This window comes from Carassius gibelio, chromosome A2 (genome assembly GCF_023724105.1).
Source record: "Carassius gibelio isolate Cgi1373 ecotype wild population from Czech Republic chromosome A2, carGib1.2-hapl.c, whole genome shotgun sequence".
Lineage (NCBI taxonomy): Eukaryota > Metazoa > Chordata > Actinopteri > Cypriniformes > Cyprinidae > Carassius > Carassius gibelio.
The window spans coordinates 25,366,035-25,389,593 of record NC_068372.1 but is presented as its reverse complement, the minus strand read 5'-3'; the positions used below and the strand labels follow the sequence as shown (position 1 = coordinate 25,389,593).

The window sequence follows — 23,559 nt, the reverse complement described above, 5'->3', positions numbered from 1 at the left end:
TCATTCCTTAGATTAACTGTACAAAACTTTATATTTGGCTTCACCCGGATGTGGGAAAGCAACGTTCAGCTTCGGGAATGGAGATTACGCGCATGATAGTGCCAGGAGTCGCGAGGACCTTATAGAGCAGCGCCATCTAGTGGCAGAGAAACAGATACTGCACGACCTCGAGGCTGAAGGAGCATGAGAAACAAACAGAAGTCATTCGCCTCAGTGAACCATCAATGATTTTGAAACTGTTCTGTCAATGTCGCTTTATCAAGTCAACACAATAAAATCACACTGGCAATAATTAAAATTATAATATTATAAAGTAAAATATTTATTTGAAGGTAGAATTTAATCTAAAAAAGCTGAAAAAGTTCAACTGTTTTCTGTTCTATTGTTCTAAATGTGGGTTTAGATTATTCTAAGTCGTCCTATCAAACAGCAGCTGGCTTGTAGACCTAATGCATTTTAAAAGTAAATTAAAGACAATTCTTTAGATATTATCGATGAACAATAAGGCTCTTATTGCAGAATGTACCCAATATTAGTTGATAATATGAATTTAAATAAACTGTTTATACACAAACAATACTTTCTCTGTATAAAGATAGTTATTTCAAACAAAATCTTTATAAAAACTTTATTAACTTCGCTCTTTGGAATGTTGTTGTTGTTGAGAAATTCATAAATCCAGTTGGTCAAGATGCCGAGGGACACAAGTCTCATCACAAAACTGTGAGTACAAAACAGCCACCAGACAGATTGGACTTCATAACATCAAGTGAAATTGATTTTTTTTTTTTTTTGTTTAGAGTCTGTGATGAAAAGCCAGTTGAGTCACTTCAGTTCCTCAGAACACAAGAACTATTACAATTAAGAAAAATACCATTTCATTTTAAATAACATTAAAAAAGTGAGCTGTTACACTAACAGTTGGATTTCTCTTACCATTTAAAGTAGTTAACACTTTTATTACAATCTAAATATAATTCTCAGTGCAAAATGACACGTTGGTTCATTTGAAGAGAAAAGTTTCTGGTGTCTCCTTCAAAAAGCTGCTTTCCTGCTGTGTGTGAAATATACCCAGATGCCTTTGTCAGCACTTGTCGTCTTGTCTTTCTTAAGCTGTGCTGACAATGTTTAAGAACATGGATCAGTTTGTGCATTTTACATCCTTCAAACAGAATATTTCATTGGGGAGATGGTCCTACATTAGCGCTCTGAGATGCTTCATTTGCTTTGTCTCCACTTCCATTCCCAGACGTTCCCAGAGTGAGCTTCTCCCCAGCGTCTCCTGATCAGTCTAGAAGACACTATTTTCACAGATGGTCTGCAGACACTGTGATGTCATTCTGAAATATGATGTCACTCGATACCATGGCAACACAAGTTTACAGACATGTCACATGGGCAGCTGAAAGAAGATTTACACACTTGACTCTTGGAACGTCATATGAACTGTTGTTTTACAATATATAGAGTGAGGATGGACCAAATAAAGCAGAAGAATCTTTTTCTAGCTGCTTAACATTGAGAAAGACATCATGCGTATTAGATTTTACATATTTAAACCCTTTGACCTGTATCATGAACCTGAAGTAGGACTGTAATTTTATAGTTTAGCCATCATTATAATAAATATTTGATTGCAGAATGCCAAGCGCATTTTAAAAATAAAATAAAATCTTATATTCATGAGTACTTTTGACTTGTTACCAGCGAAATATCTAAACATCCTTAAAATTATATATTTAATTGAGAAGCAAAATGTATTAAAAAATACTACAATTTAAGAGAGAATATCTTTAAGTACTGAATGAAATATTTTTCCTATAATCCATTAGCAATTCTGTTTTGAATATATATCAGTAAAACTAATTTTATGACATCTTTAAAACAAGAAAAACTATATGACGTTGGGTTTAATATCTTATACAATTTTGCTTGTCAAGTAAACATTTTTAGCAGAGAGCCATGTAAAAAAATCAATAAATCATGAAATTCAGTCATATAATGATTCCCCAACAAAATATTTTCTGACCTGTTGTTTTACAATATAGCATGAAAATTAACAAAATAAAAAGATACCTAATCTAGATGACATGTCTTGTGAATGTTCTGTTGAGATATCTTAGATCTGATTAGATCTGACCTGTATTATCCTGCATCTCAGGAGCATGACTGTGTGTGTAAGGAGGAACCCATGTGCACAAAGGCAACAAAAACATGTTTAAAGGCACCATTGGAATGAAGTGCGAGTTACCAACTGAACAAACACGTCTCCGAGGATAAATGAGCACAATAACACTTGAAACCCAGTTTTGTACAGCTCTGAAAAAGGGGCTTGTAGAAGAAAAATATCCAACTGCGTGAAAGGATACATCATTTTGTCTTGGTCTCATCACCAGCAACAAATGTACAAACAAACAAGTAGACAATCATCGTCTGGCTGTACAGTCTATACACGGTGCCCTCTAGACGCAGGTCCCTCTTCCTTCACGTCCTGAGAATAACGCTCAGTCTCGACCTTGAGAAACGTCACAACGTTCTAAAAACGTTCCTCCAGCAAACGTTTCCTGGGTTTATCCAGCATTCCTCATGCTTCCGAGTAAGATTTCTGTGCACTGAGTTTTTCTTTCTTTAGTTTGACTCCGTCCACCAGCTCAAAGTTGTAGTTCTCCAGAGCAGAGAGGTTCCTGTTTGTACTGTGAGCGCACGCGCAGTAAAACAGCACCCCGCACACGGCACCCAGCAGGACTCCCACGGCGCTCATCACGATGATGGTGATCAGGATGGGGTCTAAACTCTTCAGCATGGAGCCGCGTCCTAAACTCCACAAGGTGTTGTGAGCCCCCTCACAGCTCACTATTGAGAGTCAAGAGACAGAAACGGAAAATACCGATTAAGGAAATATATATTTTTTTGTTGTATAGAGTAGTGCAATAAATAATTAAATTTGATCTCATTATATAAAACTTTCCCAATAAAAATGTGGGTCTTACCGATCTCATAAACTTTATCTTCATCACCTTCTGTATTATCTGGGTCTGAAACATAAACACAATCAAACAAGGAGATATATATATCATATATCAGATATATCATAAATCATAAAATATCATCTTCCACAGGAGAAAGAAATACACAGAGGTTTGGTTCAGCTTTTGTTTTTGGATAGACTATCTCTTTAAGATCACTGAGTAGTGGGTGGTCACTGTTGTGCTTGATTATTATTATTATCATTCAGTTATTAATATAAGGGATGCGGGTATTTGAGGATGTGCAAAATACCCTAAAGGCATATTAATGAAGGTTACGGACTGGTGAGAAAATCTGCCAATAAAAGTACTAAAATAGAAAAGAGGAGGAGCCTAAAGGGGGTGTGGCTAAACATACCCTTGCACTCTTCAGGATCCACTTCATCCAGGATCTTTATATCATCCAGTGAGATGTAACCAGATCCTGTATGATTCACTTGAGCCTCGATGATCACCTACCATGCACACACAGAAAAAGAGTTCGTATCACGTTGTAAACGGGAAGGTTCTGTCCATAAAGTGGGCAACAGTACCTGATAAGGAGTTTTGGCACTGGGAATCAGAACTCTTCCTTCCCTCCATCTGCTCTTCACCTGGCCGTTCACAGAGCGGATCAGAACCTCACTGTCCTCTCTCTCCTCCTCCTCCACCTCTATCTTTTGCTTGATGTTCAGAGTCCCTGTGTGTTTCTCAGTGAAATGGTACCAGAAAGACATGCACAGGTTTGAATCCGGGGCCGTGACCGGCAAACTGGTCAGTCTCGCCACCCTTCCTTGTCTCGCCGGTTCTTCATCCGTCTCCGTTTCAGTTTCCCTCTCCATCTCTATCTGTGTGTTTGTGTTAGAAGCCGCGTAAATGAAGTTGTGGGGCATCCCTGAAACAGAAGAGAGGAACCATCAGGTTGTGAATGCATAAATGCATCTGTTTGACTTCCTCTTCCTGCAATCATTTTATAGCAATCATCTTTAACCTCAAATTAGTTCTGATGTTTTAAAAGTGCATTTAGGAATTTATTAATCTATATTTCATTTTAGTGTGATGGACAAGCCAATTATACGTACCTGTGTGGTCCAGATAAGGCAGTTTGTGATCATTGTATTTGGTGTTGTTATTTATATGCCATTCGGCTCCTTCACCTCCATCTTGGCTCCATCCACAGTAGGAGGGGTTATCAGCCAAGCCAAAGTCACAGGCAAACCAGATATATGCTAAACAGGAACACAAACAACTAATATTCAACCCCACTGAAGATGCTTAAGTTAGCTACAGTTAATGCAGTATGGTACTGAACTCCCTCTGTGCTTCTTGGACTGCCGGTAGCTTATTAGTCAAAGCTTTTGGCAGGTGTTCAAAAGATTGTAGGTTTAGATCCCTAAGGGGAGTGAAGTGCATTGAGCAAGCCTGTATCTGCAAATAGTTACTGCAGCGAAATCTGCTAAATCACCAAAAACCAGTAGCCAACTGCACAGCACTGCATCTAGATATCACATTCTCCAGTAAATCATGATCTAGGTAGTTTTTAGGAAATGTGAACTTTTTACATCCGTTTCTGTGGTGTTATAAACGGCTAAGCATCCTTAAAACAAGACACATTTAACAGAGAAGTAAAATTCAGAGATTTCAGAAAATATATCTTGAACTGAGAATTTAAATAAATATTTTTCTCTTGAATTTCTCTTATTGGCAATTTATTTATTTTACTAAGTATAAATCTGTATAACAAAATCTATTGTTATAAGTTTATGCTTAAAAAAAAAAAAAGAAACCAAGTAAACTTTGTGATCTTATAGAGAAAGGCAGCTTTTAGAAACCATGATCCTTTCACAACTGACATTTTTCTGTGGTGTTGGTGTTTTAAGTTTTTTTTTTTGTGGGAATTTTCTTTTTAGGCATGCATTTATGCTGTTTTGCGAGTTACAAAGTGTCCTTAGTCATCCTGAAGGTGACAGTCAGAAGTAACAGCCTATGTGCAGTGTTTGAATCTTTGAGTAAGGCTTTTATAAAGTTCAACAGCAGGAGATTTTATCATGCAATTATGCAGCATAACACTTGGTGGCAGTGGTTGCAAATTGTTATTGCCACTAATTGTCTATTATGTGTGTATGTAGCTTCTCACCAGGTACCAGGCCTGCTTCCAATTCCTGAATCGGCTCTGCAACTGCAGTTTCTATGGAAATCAAAATGCAGAATGTTCTATTAAAGCTAAAGAGTTAGTGAAATACAGACTAGTTGAATTCCATTCAATTAGGTGGACAATTTTTATGAGATTTTTTATGTGCATATAAATATGAAATAATCCAAACAATAATTAGTGAATGAGGCTTCATTGTCTTCATTCTACAATGTGTTTGAAATGATAAACATGTATTTGTGTTTTTGTGTAAACTGATAGGTCACAGTCTATCTCTTTGTTTGTGTGTAACCTACGGGTCGTAGAATGTTGCTGTTTTGCTAAGCGTATACATAACCTTCTGGGTCGTAGTTAGTCTGTATTTCGCCATCTGGGTGTTTGTATTTGTAACCTTTTGGGTCATAGTCTGTCTCTGTGTGGATGTATGTGAGGTTTTGCTTTCCTTGTGGGGACTTAAATGTCCCGCAGAGATAGTAAAACCTGAAATTACCAACGTTATTGGGACCTCCCAACAGGCACTATTATGTAAACATCATAATAAAGAGAGTAATGTCTTAATGAAAATCAAAAAATACAATAAGGTTTCTCTAAGGAGCTGAGATAGTGTTATGGTTTAGCCAACATAATTAGCCCATAGATGTTGTGTGTGTGTGTGTTTGTGTTTGTGTGTGTGTGTGTGTGTGTGTGTATGTATCTAACCTGTTGTGTCATAGTCTGGCATTGCTTCACTATGGCAGTTGCCATCATCATCACAACTCTCTACTGTCATTGGAAAAAAGGTGGTTGTTGGTGTACTGCCTGGAGCGCTAGTGACACTAGCTACTGTAGTTTCCATAGAGGTGGTGAGGGGAACAGGCGTTGTGGGCTCTGAAAAGAGAAGGTTTAGACAATTATTTAAGGCAAAGGAAGCTTTCACAAATTATACACCATTTAAATATGTTAAAACCATTTAAACATGTCATGTTAATTTGGAGTAGATAGCCTGAGGATGAGATTCCTCTGATCTCTGTGATTGGTTGGTTTGGTTTTTACTCACCTTGCAGGTCACATCCTAAAACCTCCAGCCTTAACCCCATCCCCTCAGGAGTGCTACGCTCAGGGTAGATACGCAGGAAACGCATCAGCACTGGATCAAAGGTGCATACTTCTGGTGTGTCATGATTCTGATTACCCAGAAACACCTGAATGTGTGAAAAAATAACATTTTGTGTCTGTCTGCTTAAACAAATGAAACAAATTGCATTTCATACACATCAAGAATAATAAATATGAAGATAACTATGATGATAACTATAATGTTTACTATTATTAGTGTCCACACAAATAGACGATAATGTTAAATATGCAATGCAGGCATGTTCTCCCGCTGCTTTAAAAGCTAGAGGTGGATTCTGACCGGCTCTCAATATTTTCATTCTTCATAAGCTGGAAAAATCTGCTGAAAGTGATTCCAGTGATATGATTTTTCTGTGTCATTATGTTACAGCTGTCTGGATTTCCCTATTCTTGTACATTATTGTTATGGTTTTCATTATAGTTATCATCGTTGGTGTGAACAACCCTCACCTATAACAATAATTATAAACATTTCACCATTTTACTAATCATTCCAATTCTACAAGAACAGTGACGTCCAGATCACAGCAATAAGGTTAATGACAGAAAAACAACATCGTTGTTTTAACAACATAAATGCAGTGAGTGGTTGTAATAAACAGAATGTTATTGTTCATTGGTGTGGGAGTTAATATAATTACAGTTATCATTCTCTGGCATTTACACATGCAATACCTTCACTTTGTTGCTGTTCTTCTCTAGTATGTGGCTCCAGTCCGTTCCATTCGTGCTGTATGTAACTCTGAAGCGTTTGATGAAAATATTCACATCTCTGTATTTCCCTCCCTGCAGGATGAGACCCGTTACCATCCGCCGGGACCCCAGATCCAGCTCCAGTGACTGGTTCTTCCCCAGATTCTGCGGGTGAGCAACCACCCAGCCCGTTCGGCCGGTTAGGAGCCGGGCCTGTTCTGGGAGCCAGCCCCTCTCTGCCGATGGCCACACTGTGATCTGAGAGTCCGAAATCTGACCCGAAATCATCCCTAGCATACTGGAGCATGCAGCGTCTGAGAGAAGAAGAGAGCATATGAGCATATGAGCTATTTTAATGAAAGGAGCACCAATATTCTGAGCCACAGGAAATAGACATACAGGCTACTTCTACCTGTTAGAAATGGTTAGAATTTATTAAAACACACACACACACACATGCAGATGGGACCTCTTGATGTCAGTATTAGGTGTCAGTGAATAGAGAGGGGAGTCTTTCTCTAATGATCTCACACAGAGTGAGCGAATCTGGGAAATTGAAAGTGACTATACGTCCTGCTGGGATTTCATAGTGACTTCATTGGCTGAATCTCACCACAGAAACCCTCTGCTGTAAGTGTGTGTGTGTGATGAGATACCTGATATTTTACATCCGTACACCTCGAAACGCATGCAGATGCCCTGTTCCCAGCTCTGAGGTCGTATCCGTAGATAACGGGTGAGGGTGGGTTTGGGCAGCCTGGCACGGACCTCATCTGTGGGATTTTGATTTCCATGAAACACCTGAGAAAAAGAGAGATGACACATGTAACACTTTTCCCTCTCCTTTTCCTTTCCAGTGTTCAACTTAATTTTTTTCGGCATGACTGTTTTTCACACAGTTGCCAAACCAGCTACATAAATAACAAAACAAAGACAGAAAAATGTAAGAAATAGTACTAGTAGTGATAATAATAAATATAAAATAATATAAAAAATAAATAAATAACAAATAGCCTATATAAAAATTTTATCAAAAACAAAGCAAAATAAAAAAGAATAAGAAGTATCCTATGTTCACGAAAGCTGTATTAATTTAAATTTTAATATATCGTAATTTATTTGTGTGATGCAAAGCTACATGTTTAACAGCATCACACGATCCTTCCGAAATCATTCTAATATGCTGATTTGACGTTCAAGAAATGTATTCCTTTTATTATTGATGTTGAACTCAGTTGTACCGTGTAATATTTTTGTGAAAACTACATTTATATATTAATTCAGATTTATTTGAAATAAAATCTTGTTATATTATAATGTCTATACTTCAGTTTTAATAAATTTAATGCATTCTTGCTGAATTAAAAGTATTAAAAGACTGACACCAAAATGTTTTACATAAGAGTATATAAAATAATTTAAAAAATCGTATAAAAATCAAAGACATTAAAAATACATGATATTAATATTACAATAATGATAAAAATGTAAATACTCGCCATCTGTTTTGTTTTGTCTTTCAGGGTAATCCAGTCCTCTCCGTTTGAGCTCACACTGATCTTGTATGTTCTTACGTAGTAAGCTTTTTTTGTTTCCTTTGAAATGGCACCTTGTGTTCCTATGGCCGTCACATACCGCAAGAAACCCAAGTCCACCTGTGAGAGACAGACAAAGACTGTTAAAAAAGGGCTGTTAATCTCTGGTGAGTGTTTTTGTGCGGACTCTTCACTTCGTGTGTTGGGGCATTTGTCATGTAACTGCTAGTTAATCACACTGCACTGATTCACAGTTAGTATGATCTATGATGTGTTCACTGCATAGCAGAAGGGCACTGCAGTGTCTGGACAGGAGGGGATGAAAGCTTAACATCATTTACCACAGTAAAACATGTTCCTGGATCAACATCCTTGTTCCTCATGGAACAACATTCCTAAAATCCCAACCGAGCAGCATTTTAGGTTTAAGACTCGGACTCTCTCTGCTTTTGGAGGGTATGTTAAGGGTTAAAGCTATGGCAGAGTCATAATTTTGATCCAGGAACATGTGCTACTTGGAATAATCATGTTGAGTCATATTGCACAAATACACACACTAAGCAAAACACTGCACAATCTATGTGAATATGGTTTAATTAGAGCAAATAAATTGCTGGAAGAAAAATACGAACCAGTAATAAAAAATGAGCTTCCCATTGTAAAACTATGACTTCAGCTTCACACCTTGAACAAATTAACACAATTATCAAACGTATACAATTTGACTAGACTTGGCAGCCACTTCAAAATATTAACCACTTCATTGCTTAATTTCTTTTTATTTGATTTCAAAAAGTTTAGGTCAGTATTTCTAATCTCATTCCAAGTGCATGAAATGTAACCTTCTGCCTTCATGTCTATACTGACAATCAATTTCCTCTGTCGTAATCTGAATAACTTGCAACAATAACTGGCCAATGAAGCTATACACACACTTAAAATATTCAAAGCATCATCTATCATGGTCTTATATTGTGTTTCAACTTCCGAGAATCTTAATTTCCTTCCCTCCTCAAGTATTACATGAAGTCTGTTCTAAGGGTCTAGAGACCTCCAATAACTTTATAGTAACAATGACCACCTCAAACTAAAACATGGTCAAAGATCCATGTCACAATGACAAATTATATTGTCATGGAGCAATTCCTGCATTAAATCTAGCATGTCCGTTATTGCCTGTATCTCGAGTGTGTGTGCGTGGCTCTCGAGATAAAATAAACTCAATTGACGCAACAGAAGTGTGCATAAATAGCCTATTGAGAGAGAGCGTTTGGCTCAATGCAAGCATTCCTGGCACAAAAGTTCACATCTCTCTCCCACTGGTTTCCACCCAAGTCTCAGTGAGCAGATGTACCAAAACCACACTGTTCCCATTCCCTTTCTCTCTGAACAGGAAGGTATTATGAGGCTAATTGCTTTTCAATATTGTGTCGTTTCAGAAGCGACTGAGCTGCCAACTTGAGTCAGCCACAGCTAACAAGATCAACAAGTGTTAAAAATGAAGGAACAATGGCAGGACAGAAGAAGAGCCCCTCAAATGCCAGGATCTAAAGACAAACATGGACACTTCTTGTAGAAAACAGGATATTGGTGGGTGTGTGAGAGAAAGAGAAATAGCGAACTCAAGCAAGAAAGGGAAGAGGCATAAGGAAAGATGAAGACGGTACTTTACTGACCCTCATGCCGCTTTGCTTTCTTGGGATAGTCTCCAGACTGAGGCCAAAAGACAAGACATGGTGTGATTCAAAAGTGCCCCGGGATATGGATCACTTGACTTGTTCAAAGGCAGGAATATGAAGAATTTAGACCGGGAATTTAGACCGATGGTTTGAGAGAGGAAAGAAGGAGGCCATCTAATCGGAAATGGAGCAGGCATCTGAAAAAGCTTTGACATTGCTTTCCAGACAGTTTTCCTGAGTTTACACATTCGTTCTGCTTCTCACCAAAGGGGGAATAACCCCAACACTAATTCACCATTCTTATAAGACCTGGCTGAGTGGTTAGGTTAAAAGTACAGTTTACCCAAACATTCATATTCTGCCATTTCATTCATTCAAAACATTTCAGTTAAGTGCCAATGTCTAGGTTTCCTTTCCTTACAATGAAAGTGTGCTATAAGGTACTAAAATGTATTATAAATGTAGTTTATATTCATTATATGTGCTACTACCAGTATGAGTATATTCATCTCACTCCTGCTACTGAAAAGAAATCTGTGCTAGAACCTCATGATCTGTTTTGAAGGAATCTCTCTGTCCGTGTCAGAATGAAATGTGTTGTCCAGATGTGTGTCTGGATCGTCAGAAACTGTCTACAGTCGCTGCTCTTTCAGAGAGGAAACCCTTCCTGCATGTACTGCTGTGAAAATGACAACATGCCAGTCACATTCTTTGTAGAAACAAAGAGCCAGGAAAAACCCTTTCCTTCTGTGTGTGTATGAGTGTGTCTGACTAAAGTGGTTTTGCAGATTTTACATTCATCCCATAAATGTCTAAAAATGTGACATCAAATCATAGCAAGATATGTGATATTAAATCATACTTTTATTATTTTATAAATAGAATTGAAAACATTTTTTATTATTTATACCTGGTCAGTAAGAATTAGTTTAGAAAGAAATTACCCCTAAAACTTTTTATTCAGGAAGGACACATTCAATGGATCATAAGTTACAATAAAGATCTTCCTATTTGAAATAAACGCTATTCTTTTAAACATTCAGCAAATAACAATTTTCTTTTTTTACATTTTTATCACGGTTTCTATAAAAATAGTGTTTTCAACATTGATGATAAATAAAAAAAATGTTTCTTGAGCAGCGAATCTTCATATCAGAATGATTTCTGAAGCAACATGTGCTGAAAATGCAGCTTTGCCATCACAAGAATAAATTACATCTTGAAAATGTTAAAATAAAAAAAAGTCATTTTAAATTGTAATAAAATTTGTTAAAAAAAATTATACCAATGTCACACTGAAGTGAAGTGACATACAGCCAAGTATGGTGACCCATACTCAGAATTTGTGCTCTGCATTTATCCCATCCAAAGTGCACACACACAGCAGTGAACTCACACACACACCGTGAACACACACCCGGGACAGTGGGCAGCCATTTATGCTGCGGCGCCTGGGGAGCAGTTGGGGGTCCGGTGCCTTGTTCAAGAGCACTTCAGTTGTGGTATTGCCGGCCCATACTCAAACCCACAAGCTTAAGTTTAGGAGTCAAACTCTCAAACCATTAGGCCATGACTTCCCCATTATCCAATTTGCACATGTAGTGGACATGGAAGTTTGAGTCTGACCTGTGATGTTCTATCCCATCTCTCCGTCTCTCTTTTATAATTCCATGACACAACTGTGTACTGTCCATTGCAAAGTCCAAAATAAATAACAGGGGCATACTATCATTTTCAGGTTATAATGACTTTACAAGTGTAAAGGTCATGTCTTTTCTGGTAAGTTGTTCCTTATTAAATTAGAGAATGACTGTGTGTTTGTACCTGTATCCACTCCCGAGCAGAATCCTCTGACGGCGTCCAACCGTTTTCAGGGAAATTGAGTCTGGAGCGCAGTGGAGACCAGCTGGGATTATACTGTGACGATGCAGATATCCTGTCTTCTGTGATCTCACCACTTTCCATCCCTAATGGAGACATACACTCACCTACACACACACACACACACACACAGAAATAAACTGTTATGTCATGTTTTTTGAAGTAATATCTGTCAGACCCATAAATCATGCTTTGGTGAATCTGATACTGTCAGAAGGTTTAGGTTTGGTAAATATAATTTCTTAGTGTCTGTCTAAGTGCGTTTGATTGTGTATGTGTGAGAAAGAAATAGAGTCAGATCTGCTCTCTTCTCACCACAGGACGTTAATATAAGTCTTTCATGTTTGGCCACAGATGTAGTGACCCATGTGACCCTTCTGCCCTGTGTGGCAGGGCGATGAAGATGAATTATAAACAGACAGCCTCACTGCACTTTATTACACTGAACTGAAAGCACACACATACACAGTTTTGTGAAGTGAATCTGAGCCGGGATCATGGGTGTTACTTCGGTGCCTTCAAGCACATTATTGCTAACAGTCTTAGTTAGTGTATGATTCTCTGAAAATTTGACATATGGGTTTAATAAAAGCCCCAGATTGGGTGAGCTGAGAGTGCTGAAATATCAACAGCATTATTTTCATTCTCACCTTCACATATATAATGGTCATAAAATTTGAAAAAACTTCTCACTTGATTTTTTTAAATGAATGTTACATAATTCTATCCTGCCATGAAAAATGTAAATTATTATTATTTTAAATAAAAAAAGAGTTTTACACAACATGGCAACGTGATAAACATCACTGAACTGTGATTTAAACTTCTGGCTCCATTTCTCGCAGAGCTAAAGACGATTTTCCTTTTAACTGAGATCTTGCACTCCCAAACCTGGAGGACGATCAAGTGCTTGAGCTTAAAGATGAAGATAAATCTGGTCTATGTTTCCCAAAAGCATTGTAAGTGTAAACAGGAACCATTGCCACCACTTTTCTCTGTAATCAATTTAGGCTCATGATGCTTTTGGGAAACGCAGCCCTGGGAATTATATCCATCAACTGAGTGTAGAAAACCTTTTCTTATTGACTAAAGAAAAAAAAAAAAAACGAAAGAATGACAAAATATGATTTCTTTATCAAATCAATGGATAAGAAAATGTGATGCAGAATATGTGTAAAAACAACTGAAAACTAATATTTAATTCTTCAAATAACATAAGCAACCTAAATGAATTTTAGATAGTAAACATTAATGAACAACCCTGCACAGATTACAAAAAAAAAAAAAACAGCATTAAGGGACCAGTGGACGGAGTTTATTTTTACAGAGCATCAACGGAGTTGTGCAAGTGTTTTTGTTTGTTCCCTGCATTTCGAAGATGCTTGTTTTACAAACAAGGCCCAGTTTGACAACGGATTTGCGTATTGTTTATTTCTTAAGGATAATGCAGTCCCAACGAAAAAGGGTCACGATCGTGTGTTGGAACCGCAGGCGGTGAGTAAAAACTGCTATAAATATCTCTGTGTTGTTAACTTAGCTATCGGCGCGTAAGCACATCAAGTAAACAACATGCGATGTTGTCATCAAACTGCACTTCCCACATGTACAGCTTAAAAAAAAAAAATAAAAAAAAAAAGACGACAAAAAGTGGAACTTAGTCATTTTCCAAAACCGCTAAGCAAATATATACAGTTTCAGTACATACCACATAGAGATGTCCTGCTGTAGTCATTGCTGATGCTGCTCTTGTTAAATTTCAGCCTCTGGATCTGATTCTGGATCATAAATAAACGGCTGAATCTGACTGTTAGCCATGGTTTGTTTTGGATGATGGTTTTTTCCTCATGGTAATGTCACTCAAACGCTCTCAACGCAAAAGCTTACTCGCGCTCGTGATTCTTTAGCTCCGCCCACACGTCACACCTCCAGCCACTCGTGTTTTTCCGGGAAAAAACGGTACAGCCTATCTTTCTCTTATAAATATGATAAAACTAAAGACTTTTTGGAGTTATGAAGGTTGCAGTACTACTCTATAGGTACTCAAGATTAACAGGATGTTGAGTGAAAACGAGCATTTCACCCCCCCTTTAAAGTTGTTTAGGCTTTTGCTTTTCACACAATCCAATATGAATTAGACCGTCTTACTAAAGACAACCATGAGCTTATTTTATGAAACAGGCTTTTCCTATACTTAGATGCAGTCACAGAACTCAAAGCTCTTATCATGGTCTAAAAAGACTATTTAATGAAACTAAGCTGCAAAAACATCTCCTTCACTATTGTGATGTCACAGTCACCAAGACATTAACATTTGCATTTAAATATCAACTGTTCAGTACTGGACCCAGCAGCAAATTCACAATGCATATGCTTTGTTATTGTACTAGTAAATAAGTCATAACAGAGGTCACTTATACAGACAAGCCTTAAAAAAATATGACTTGACAAACATAATGAATTGACAAGTTATAAAGCCTCACACAAACCTTGGTGTGTCTGAGATGAGTCTGAACTGGTGCGGATGCTGTAATTGGCTGAAAAGCCTTCTTTGGTGATGGCGTTGTCTGTGTGGATGCTGAGAGAGAGAATACCGGTGTACGAGATCACACGACCTGGCTGTCTGGAACCACAGTATCGACCGATATGAGGACCCACTGAGAGAGAGAGAAATGAGATTTGAGCAACTTAGTTCACAGTGCAATCAAAAACTCAATATTTCATCATGCAGAGCAATCCTAATAATTATAAGAGTCATACTGTTTTAGGGTTGTGTATGTGTGTCTTGGGCTGTTCTGTTCTTTAAAAAAAAAAGCCTTTCCTCCAGATCTAAGACTTTTCAAACTTCCTGCTTCTCTCAGCATGAAGTCTGAAAGTCAGCACTGTTTTTATCCTTAAGTTCCTCTATTTTGTTTCGTCTCTACCTGTAGGATATCCGTCCCATATCTCCAGATAGTCAAATCTGCAGACAGCCCCCACAGGTGCGGTTGTGTCCGGTTCCATATCAAAGCTCTGGAAGTCCAAAACGATCTCTGCCATCTTGGGTGCAAAGATGATGAAGGTGCACTCCAGGTTGTTTGGATACTTATCAGGGAAACCAGGGGTTTGAATCACTCCGTGTGGTTCTGTGAAGTTTCTGGAACATTCAGTGCCTGCACAGAATGCAAAAGAACGAGTTGCATTAAAGCATGTTTTTAAAGCATCTCTGAACAGTATATATCAAAGAATTACAAAGTAACATGCACGCTCGAAAAGTATTTTCAGAGAATGAAAAGAGATTAAAACATTAAAAGATAATTAATATCTTGATTAAAAGATATTCATTTTGTTAGTGTTTGTGCATGAGCAATATAAGATCTTTGACTGTGTCTGTGTGTTTTTTGGTACCTGTGCGATGTATTTCATAGCGGATGCTGAATCCTGCTCCACTGCTTTCATAGTCGGTGGTGAATTTGATGAGTAAAGAGTTTCCACTAGAGATAATCGGAGATGGAGCGATTTTGCCGCAGAACCTCCCAAGAGAGAAAGCGTTCTCATCCACACCATCAAACACCTGTACAAAATCATACCTACACACACACACACACACACACACACACACACATCATTGAAATAATTGTGTTTATGTGTATTGCAATACATTTACCAGTGAGTTATTGTAAAAAGTGTTGTTTACAGTTCAGTTATGGATAATAAAAATATAATATAATATAATATAATATAATATAATATAATATAATATAATATAATATAATATAATATAATTCGAAAATTATTTGTTACAGTGTTTAATGCATTCATAATGCCTTTATAATAAACCTTATAATCAGTTGTATGTTCTAATCAGTAAATGTAATCCACTGTTTTAATGTGCATAAATCTAAATATACATTATAATACACTATTCTATCTATGTTAATGTATTTGAAGACTATAATGTAATAATTGTTATTTTTATATAATTTATTTTATAATCCTGATGTTCTTAATGGCACCATGAATACATATTATAATAATGCATTATGAATACCTTTGAAATGCTTTTAAAATGCATTAAATTGACATGTTTCATAGAAAGCACAACTGGAATCTCTGGAACCTCCTCCCCCTGGTTTCGTCCTAGAGGAACTTTTGCGTGACTCATTTAGATTTATTTTGATGACTCCTACAGCATCAGCTCCAACAAAACCCCCCGAAACACGAGGCATTTCTGGCTGACCTGACACGGGTTTTACACACAGAAGCCCCTCTGAGTACAATCGTGCTCTCTTGCTCTCCTGTAACCCAAGACACTGACGGTCACTGTGACCTCTGACCTCTCACCATGACGCGACCCTCTGTGGGAGCCGAAGCGTGCTTCCTGCCATCGCTTCCAACCTGGACTCGACTTAAACTGATGATCTGGGTAATTTAATGAATCATAAACTATATAACAGGAAACCTGGCAGAAAAATATGTCCCAGCTTGTTAAATACATTTATATTCTTCTAATCTTAAAGGGATAATTCACTCAACAATTAAATCTTGTCATCTTTTACTCACCCTCAATCTGTTCCAAATCTGTGTAGGTTTCTTTCATTGTTTTCTTTCATTTATTTTATTGGTGAGCACATAAAATATATATTTTGACGAATTTTGTTAACCAATCAGTTGCTGGAAGCCACTGACTTCCATAGTGTTTTTAAATCGATGGCTACCGTCAGCTGTTTGGTTACCAAAATTCTATATTTAAAATTAGAAATTTTAATTTAATTTAATTTTTGGGAGTTAAAACAAAGGGGTGATTAAGTTTATGCATGTTTCTAATGAACTGAATGAGAGTTCTGTGCTGCAGTGTGTTTTATCTGCAGTGATTACAACACACTCTTTCAACAGAGACAGAAACTCAGAAACACAATGTCTGTGATTTTGGATTGAAAAATATACTGCTATTGAGCAAGACACACAGGAGGATGTGAAAGCTGCTGATATAGTGACTTATTGAGAGTAAAATAAGCCAACAATGAAACTGTCATGGGTTCTGTTCTGGAGGTTTGCAGCTGATTCAGTCCCTACAGAGATGAGAATGTATCAAAGAGAAAGGAAAATGATAAAGTGTGAGTGTCTGATTATGTTTTACAATAAATCCCTGAAAGATAGAGGCAGAAAATAATAAGAAATAAATCATAGCTCATAACAATAGTTCATAACACTAAACTATTAAAATCATGACAATAGAATGGTGACTGCTGCTTGTGTGTTGTGGCTGATAAATTGGTGGTTTCTGCGGTTGCTAGAATATTCTGAGTGTTTTTTGTTGCAGTTGAACAGTGTTCTGTGTGGTTTTAGCTCATTGCTAAAATTTTTGGTGTTCTGAGTGTTTTTAACACATTGCCATGTGGTAGCTGGAGTGTTTTTAACATGCATTAACTAGGATGGCATCGTTCACATCCATTAATCAGTGCAAAGTAAGGAAACAATTTAATACTTAAGAGTTAGTAGTTTGTTAATATATCTAACACTATGTATAAATAATAGTAATAGTGATGCTTGCCTTAGCAATAATAATGTGTGTGTGTGTGTGTGTGTGTAAGAGAGAGTGTTCTGGAGGGCTGTTAAGAAGGCGCAGAGAGAGGAACAGAGTGTCATTAATGATTAATATGCAGAGAATTATTAAAGCATTCCCACACAACAAAGCCACTGATGATGAACATTATTTCTACTCTGTAAGTGTGTGTGTAGAGGGACTGAGAGGAATCAATCCTCATGAATCCTGCAGCAAACTACTTGTGTTTTCTCTCCTGGAACACACATCACAAAACTGAAATGGAAAACTGCATTTCTGTCTCTACATGATATATGAAGGTTAGAGATTATGTGTGTGTATGTGTGTGTGTGTGTGTGTGTTGTGGCACAGGAACACATGTGACTGATTTCACACTAATTACATTACTGACTAGGGCCAGAGGCATTTGCTGGACCGACAGCTCAGACAAGACAAAAAATGTATTAGAAACACACACACTGACCTACGACTACCTACTACTACTACTACAGTAAACAAACCAGGCAGGCTGAGCTAAATAAAGGCTTACATTAGAAAGAAAAAGTATAACAGCAACACACCCCTGAACTCAATACTAAAATATCTGATCTCTTTGCATGTCTATTGTGTCTTTTTTGATTAACAAGATACTATATTGTTCAGCTTTTGTGTCCAGAGAGAAACTATGAAGCTTTTTCAACGAGAACTTTGAATGCAATATTCTGTAGTTTAATGCTGCATTCATGCCATGTTGGAATTACCATAATTACGAGATGACAATTTGGAGATTCTACTTGGAGCTGTTCACATCCTCAGACACATACTCATAATTTGTTTCCATGGCAACATTCATAACGCCAACATTGATCCATGTGCAGCTTTGTTGTTGATGACAGCAAAATAATTAAGCACTACTTTTATTCACCATTATAAGAATAAAGAAAGCGTACCAGGTAACACTGGCTATAATAAAATGGTATATCAAATATGAATATGTAGTGTTATCTAACTACATTTACAACTACATGCTAGCATTTTTGTCATCATGTCTTAATTACAACTTGTAATTAAAAGTTCAATGAAGACGTGAAAGGTTTTCATTACACAGAAACTCACGCAGCATCTGAAAGCTGTAAGCAGCTCTGCTCTGTTATATAATATGTTGAAATAAAAGGCTGTTAGATTGTCTGATATGTTTGTTCTCTGCAGTGCAGCGCAGGAAGGAACGAATACAGTGTTTGTGGTGGTCTCCTGGGCTTTTCCGCAGGGTTCGTTCAATAATGTTTCTCTATAAACTCTGCAAGTTTTGCCACGGCTTAAAAACTGATGTCCAGTCCAAGAACAATACAGCAGCATCTGGTCCATGTTAAAGTGAAGTTCTGATTCACCTTCCTGTTCTGCGATGCACATTCATGGGTGTCTGTCCAAAACACACCAAACATTCCACAGTATTTCAAACAGTCACACACTTCTGTTGGCATCTGGCATTCAGCATTTTGAGACGGAACGTTTAAGCCCAGTGAATGAATGGATGGGAAAGGACTGGAACTCCTTGGAATACTGGGAGAAAATAAATGAATACCATTGCTGCCTCTGAGTTACTGTTTCACACCCAGTTCAGGGTGAGAATGGATGTTTTGAACAGTCTTGACTAATTATCCATCAGTATATCCGTCCAAATTGCAGTCAGAGATGAGTGTCTGTCTCTATGGCAGTTTTTGTATTTAAGCTTTTCAAAGACCTCTGTTACAAGCTTGATAAACATCTGCAGCTGGAATCCTCATTTAAATCCAAAGCAAACACATCGAATGTGATTGAAAATGTGGTTTATTTCTGACGTGTTTCACAATTAGTCGTTTAAACCCGACACCAAACTCAATGAACTTCAGAGTTTATGTTACGATTGATTCGACAGACGATTCAGAATGTCTCTTCACTACAGACTTCTTAGGTTCTTGTTTTTTAGTTTTGATTTCTGTAGGGTTTTTTTTTGGGGGGGGGGGGTCTTTTCTTAAATAAGAAATGACTGTTTATATATTATTTACCATATACTGTATACTTAATGTTAATTGTGATCTCATTACATATTTAGATTTGCAGTAAGCTTCCAATAAGCATCTTTGAAATACAACATGGTTATTTTTAATTTATAAAAAATGTAAATTCAATGCAATTTAAATTAAAATTAAAATTGTTTAAAAAATGTCTAAAGGAGATTTTATTTACTCACCCTCATGTTGTTCCAAACCTGGCTGTGTGACTTTCTTGTGCGCAACACAAACGAAGATATTTTGAAAAATGTCTCAATATTTTTTTGTCAAAACAATGAAATTCAGTGGTCCAAAGATGTTTTAGATGCCAGTGACTGTAATTGTGTAAACAAAAAAGTTAAAACATTCCTCAAAATATATTCTTTCCACAAAAGTTTGAAATGACATGAGGGCAAATTGTCATGTTTGAGTAACCTCTTTAAACTCTTGCAGCCTGATCAAAGAAGTAAAGAAGGCAGAAATACATTCTGGTTCATTTGTCACACTGTATACAGAATTTTTTTTTTTGAGTGGATATAAAAGAAGTTGAGTGCATTGCACTGTAGGATACAGTATTTACACCATTGTGCTCTGAATGTATTGTACAGTTCAGAAAAATATATGTACAGTAGTTCAGTCTGATACAGTGACTAGTCACACAGAAATATCCATACAGTTTGCATATATGTATAGTCTACCTACTGCACACTTCAGAAATAGTATGTGTAGAATAGTGCCGTTCTAAACAATACCCTTCTTTTACATCTCTGTCTCCCTCACACATACATTACACAGACTATAGAAGATGGACTGAAAGAGAAAATGGACATAAAGGGATGGTCATAGTCTGTCTGTTGCTCTTTCAAGCCCCCTCATGGGTCCACAGCAGGACATTCAGCATAACGGACCTTTCATTGGTCCCCAGGCACTGAAATCCAACCCAATACACATCTGTGTGACTGACAGCTGCTGATTTACACCCCTATTTACGAGCTGTTTAAAATGACAGAGAGGCTCGTCAAATCCATCTCATTTATGAGATTTAGTCCACACAAAGCCTTGTGAGTGTTCGCGTGCTGATGCTGTTAACTAAACCACTGAAATGAGCCGCAAGGCAATAACAAGCTCTGCCTCCAACCTCACTATCATTTAATGTCAGTGTCTGCCAGCCTCCTCGTTAACAAAGCAATCAGCTTGATTACTCGTGTGATACTGGAAGCCTCATCAAACTGATGAAGATTAAACCATACACAGTGTTCTATGCACCTTTCACATTTTTTCTGTGTTGACCCCTCGCATTCTTGAGATTTCCCTATTGGGAAAACCATCCCCCTTGTTTTTTCCCCAGGAAAAACATCTCTCTCAGTAATAAATGCAGATCCATTATCATTTGCCAAGGACGTTTGTTATAAAACAGATCTAGTTCAACTCCTAAATCTAAAGCCATACATATTAAGTATTTCATTTTCAACCAACAGGTAGCACACCTCAAGATCTGAGCACCAAATGAATCATCTCTGAAACCAGGCAGACTTTCTGTGATACCAGAGACAGTATTAATACAAAAGAAACCTTGGAGAATACGGAGACACTAGGAAAAGATTGGTTTTCTTAATGAGAATCAATTGCCCAATCCGGTCTTTCCCAATTCAAGTTAACAGTAGCTCTACATGCATCCCTAGCTCACAAACAGACTCGTTCCAGAGCGGACTTTGGTGATATCTGTCGTTTCTGACGCCCTGGTTTCCTTCATGACAGTAATGTTGGTTAGACTTACTTGCATTCCCGACTTTCTAGATCAAAATGTGGGTTAAAGTTGATGAGGATCTTCTGCTGTGGATCAGGTGCCTGGATCAGCCAGCTGCACTGCTGGTTCACCGGGTATGCAGACGGGTAACCGGGAGAGGTCACATAGCCGGCGCTGGAGATCGTGATTTTCCCACCGCAGGGACTTTCTAAAAACCAGAGTGGCACATTTAACATTTTAACTGATACTCGGGGTGTCATACTTAGATATTAGTCATAGTTTCCTCACATTACATACTAGTACAGATAACTGGTGACATATTGCACAAATGTAACTTGACACCCATAATTTCACACACAGCGCGCTCTGATCTCACACTGCTGTTCGATCAGATCAGAGGATCGATTATGCAACTGGAAATTGATCAATGTATCTGAGCTGAACACAACATTCCGTGGACTAAAAGGGGACACTGTATGGGTGTGGAGACGTGGTGGGCAGATATGCCACGGTGTCTGGGTGTTTGAGTCTGATAACACACACCCAGCTCTCGCGAACACACACTCACACACACACACACACACACACACACACACACACACACACACACACACAAGGTGCATCTATGGTTCAATCGATGCCACAAAATGAATGCTCTTATCTACTTGTTTTAGACAAATTATCTAATTTATAAAAAATTATAAGATGTATACGCTACACAAATAACAAAAAAAATGTTAAATAAAAATATACAACTTAGGTAAAATTCAAAATCAAATAAACGAATAAATAAGAAATACAAAAATCATGTGTAATGTCGAAATGAATTGCTTTTATTCAAATACATAGTATTATTAATATTACTTAATCAGCCTGACCAAGTTTAAGCCAACAAAATGTTTAGGACCAGATCAAATAGGTCCTTATGTTAACAAAATGTACATTTTAACTTTTTGCCTTGTGGAAACAGTGGTGTAAACTTATTTACAGCAATAAATGATAACGAATGATCTCTATCAGACACGGTTTCTGTTTACCTTCTGAAACAGCAGCCCCGCAGGTGAGCATCAATAACAAACGACAGTAATAACCACGACAGAGCTCTCGGGTGCGCAGAGAAACCGTGCCGAAACAACACAACGCGCCACAATAACCAACTCACCCGTTAGAGCGCGAGCCACGGACAATCCCGTTAGAGTCACACAGAGCAAACACCAGTACATCCTCAAAGAAATCTGTTCCGTTATATCCTCAGGATTTCGTGTATGAATAATTTTTGAATCCACGCGGTGGTTTGGAAGCTGGAGAGAGATCTTGTCACGCAGATCTGGGAACCGCTGTCTCCTGTTCCATATCGCGAAAAAGAAAACTCACAGGTTTGAAAAGAGGGAGATTCTTACACAGTCAGTCAGCGCTTTAAAATGTCATAATCCAATGTTGGAGCAGCTTGACAGCGCGTCCAAGGCTCGTTGACAGCGGGCTGTGGGCGCTTCAGCGGGCGCGTCTTCGGGTCACTCCCTTCAAAGACTGATTTCCGTCCTGTCTGTCGTGCGAACCGTTGGGTACCTATATGTAGCAGGTTCTCTCTGGTGTGAAAGTGTCAGCATCCGATCTGAAGACTGTGGGTGTCAAAACTCTCGCAGCACTATTTGCTCTCGTTCCTCCTCCTTGAGTGAGAATGGGCAGGACTGGAAACGAGCAAACCCTCTAACCCTTTCCAGGCTGAGACGCGCGGTCTCTCTGCCAACCAGACACGGAGACAGTGAGCCAAACCAAAGAGACTGTGCGCTCCTCTGCGTGGGAGAGCAGTGCTCAAACAAGATCCTCAAAGCAGGGCGCGAATTAAGAGGGGTTTTGGAGGGGGTTGGCACCCCTAACTCTTGCTTGAAGCCTTAAAAATAAATAAAAAAGACTGAAAACATTCCTAACACTTGTTTTGTACTTATTAAACGTGTTCATAATATGGATATAAATTAAAATACATTTAAATTTATGCATTTAGCAGACGCTTTTATCCAAAGCGACTTACAGTGCATTCAGGCTATCAATTTTTACATATCATGTGTTCCCGGGGAATCGAACCCGATATATATAATAATGTTTTCTTTCTTTAATAATTTCTTTTGTATTTATGTTGTAAGACTTAGGCTATGTGAGTAACTCGTTGCGCATAAATGTGTTTCATAGCAATAAGAGCGCG

At 37.8% G+C, this 23,559-nt stretch overlaps 1 protein-coding gene across 1 annotated transcript; it reads right to left on the bottom strand.

Annotated features, from left to right (window-relative positions):
• Window positions 1–614: 614 nt before the first annotated feature.
• Window positions 615–23,163, bottom strand: LOC127934544 (neuropilin-1a). Its single transcript, XM_052532005.1, has 17 exons — window positions 22,522–23,163; window positions 21,390–21,567; window positions 15,446–15,627; window positions 14,983–15,210; window positions 14,548–14,715; window positions 12,005–12,168; window positions 8,466–8,621; window positions 7,623–7,767; window positions 6,949–7,280; window positions 6,194–6,338; window positions 5,857–6,024; window positions 5,143–5,193; window positions 4,088–4,234; window positions 3,560–3,900; window positions 3,385–3,481; window positions 2,991–3,035; window positions 615–2,853 (listed from the first exon to the last, which is right to left on the bottom strand). The coding sequence occupies exons 1-17, from the start codon at window positions 22,580–22,582 to the stop codon at window positions 2,585–2,587; spliced, it is 2,877 nt and encodes a 958-aa protein (XP_052387965.1). The 5' UTR covers window positions 22,583–23,163; the 3' UTR covers window positions 615–2,584.
• Window positions 23,164–23,559: the final 396 nt, after the last annotated feature.

Coding starts and splice junctions, on each gene's coding strand:
- LOC127934544 (XM_052532005.1), bottom strand. CDS start 22,582: ATGTACTGGTGTTTGCTCTGTGTGACTCTAACGGGATTGTCCGTGGCT. Junction 21,568..22,521: donor CGTGGCTCGCGCTCTAACGG/GTGAGTTGGTTA, acceptor TCTGGTTTTTAG/AAAGTCCCTGCGGTGGGAAA. Junction 3,036..3,384: donor GGATCCTGAAGAGTGCAAGG/GTATGTTTAGCC, acceptor TTTATGTTTCAG/ACCCAGATAATACAGAAGGT.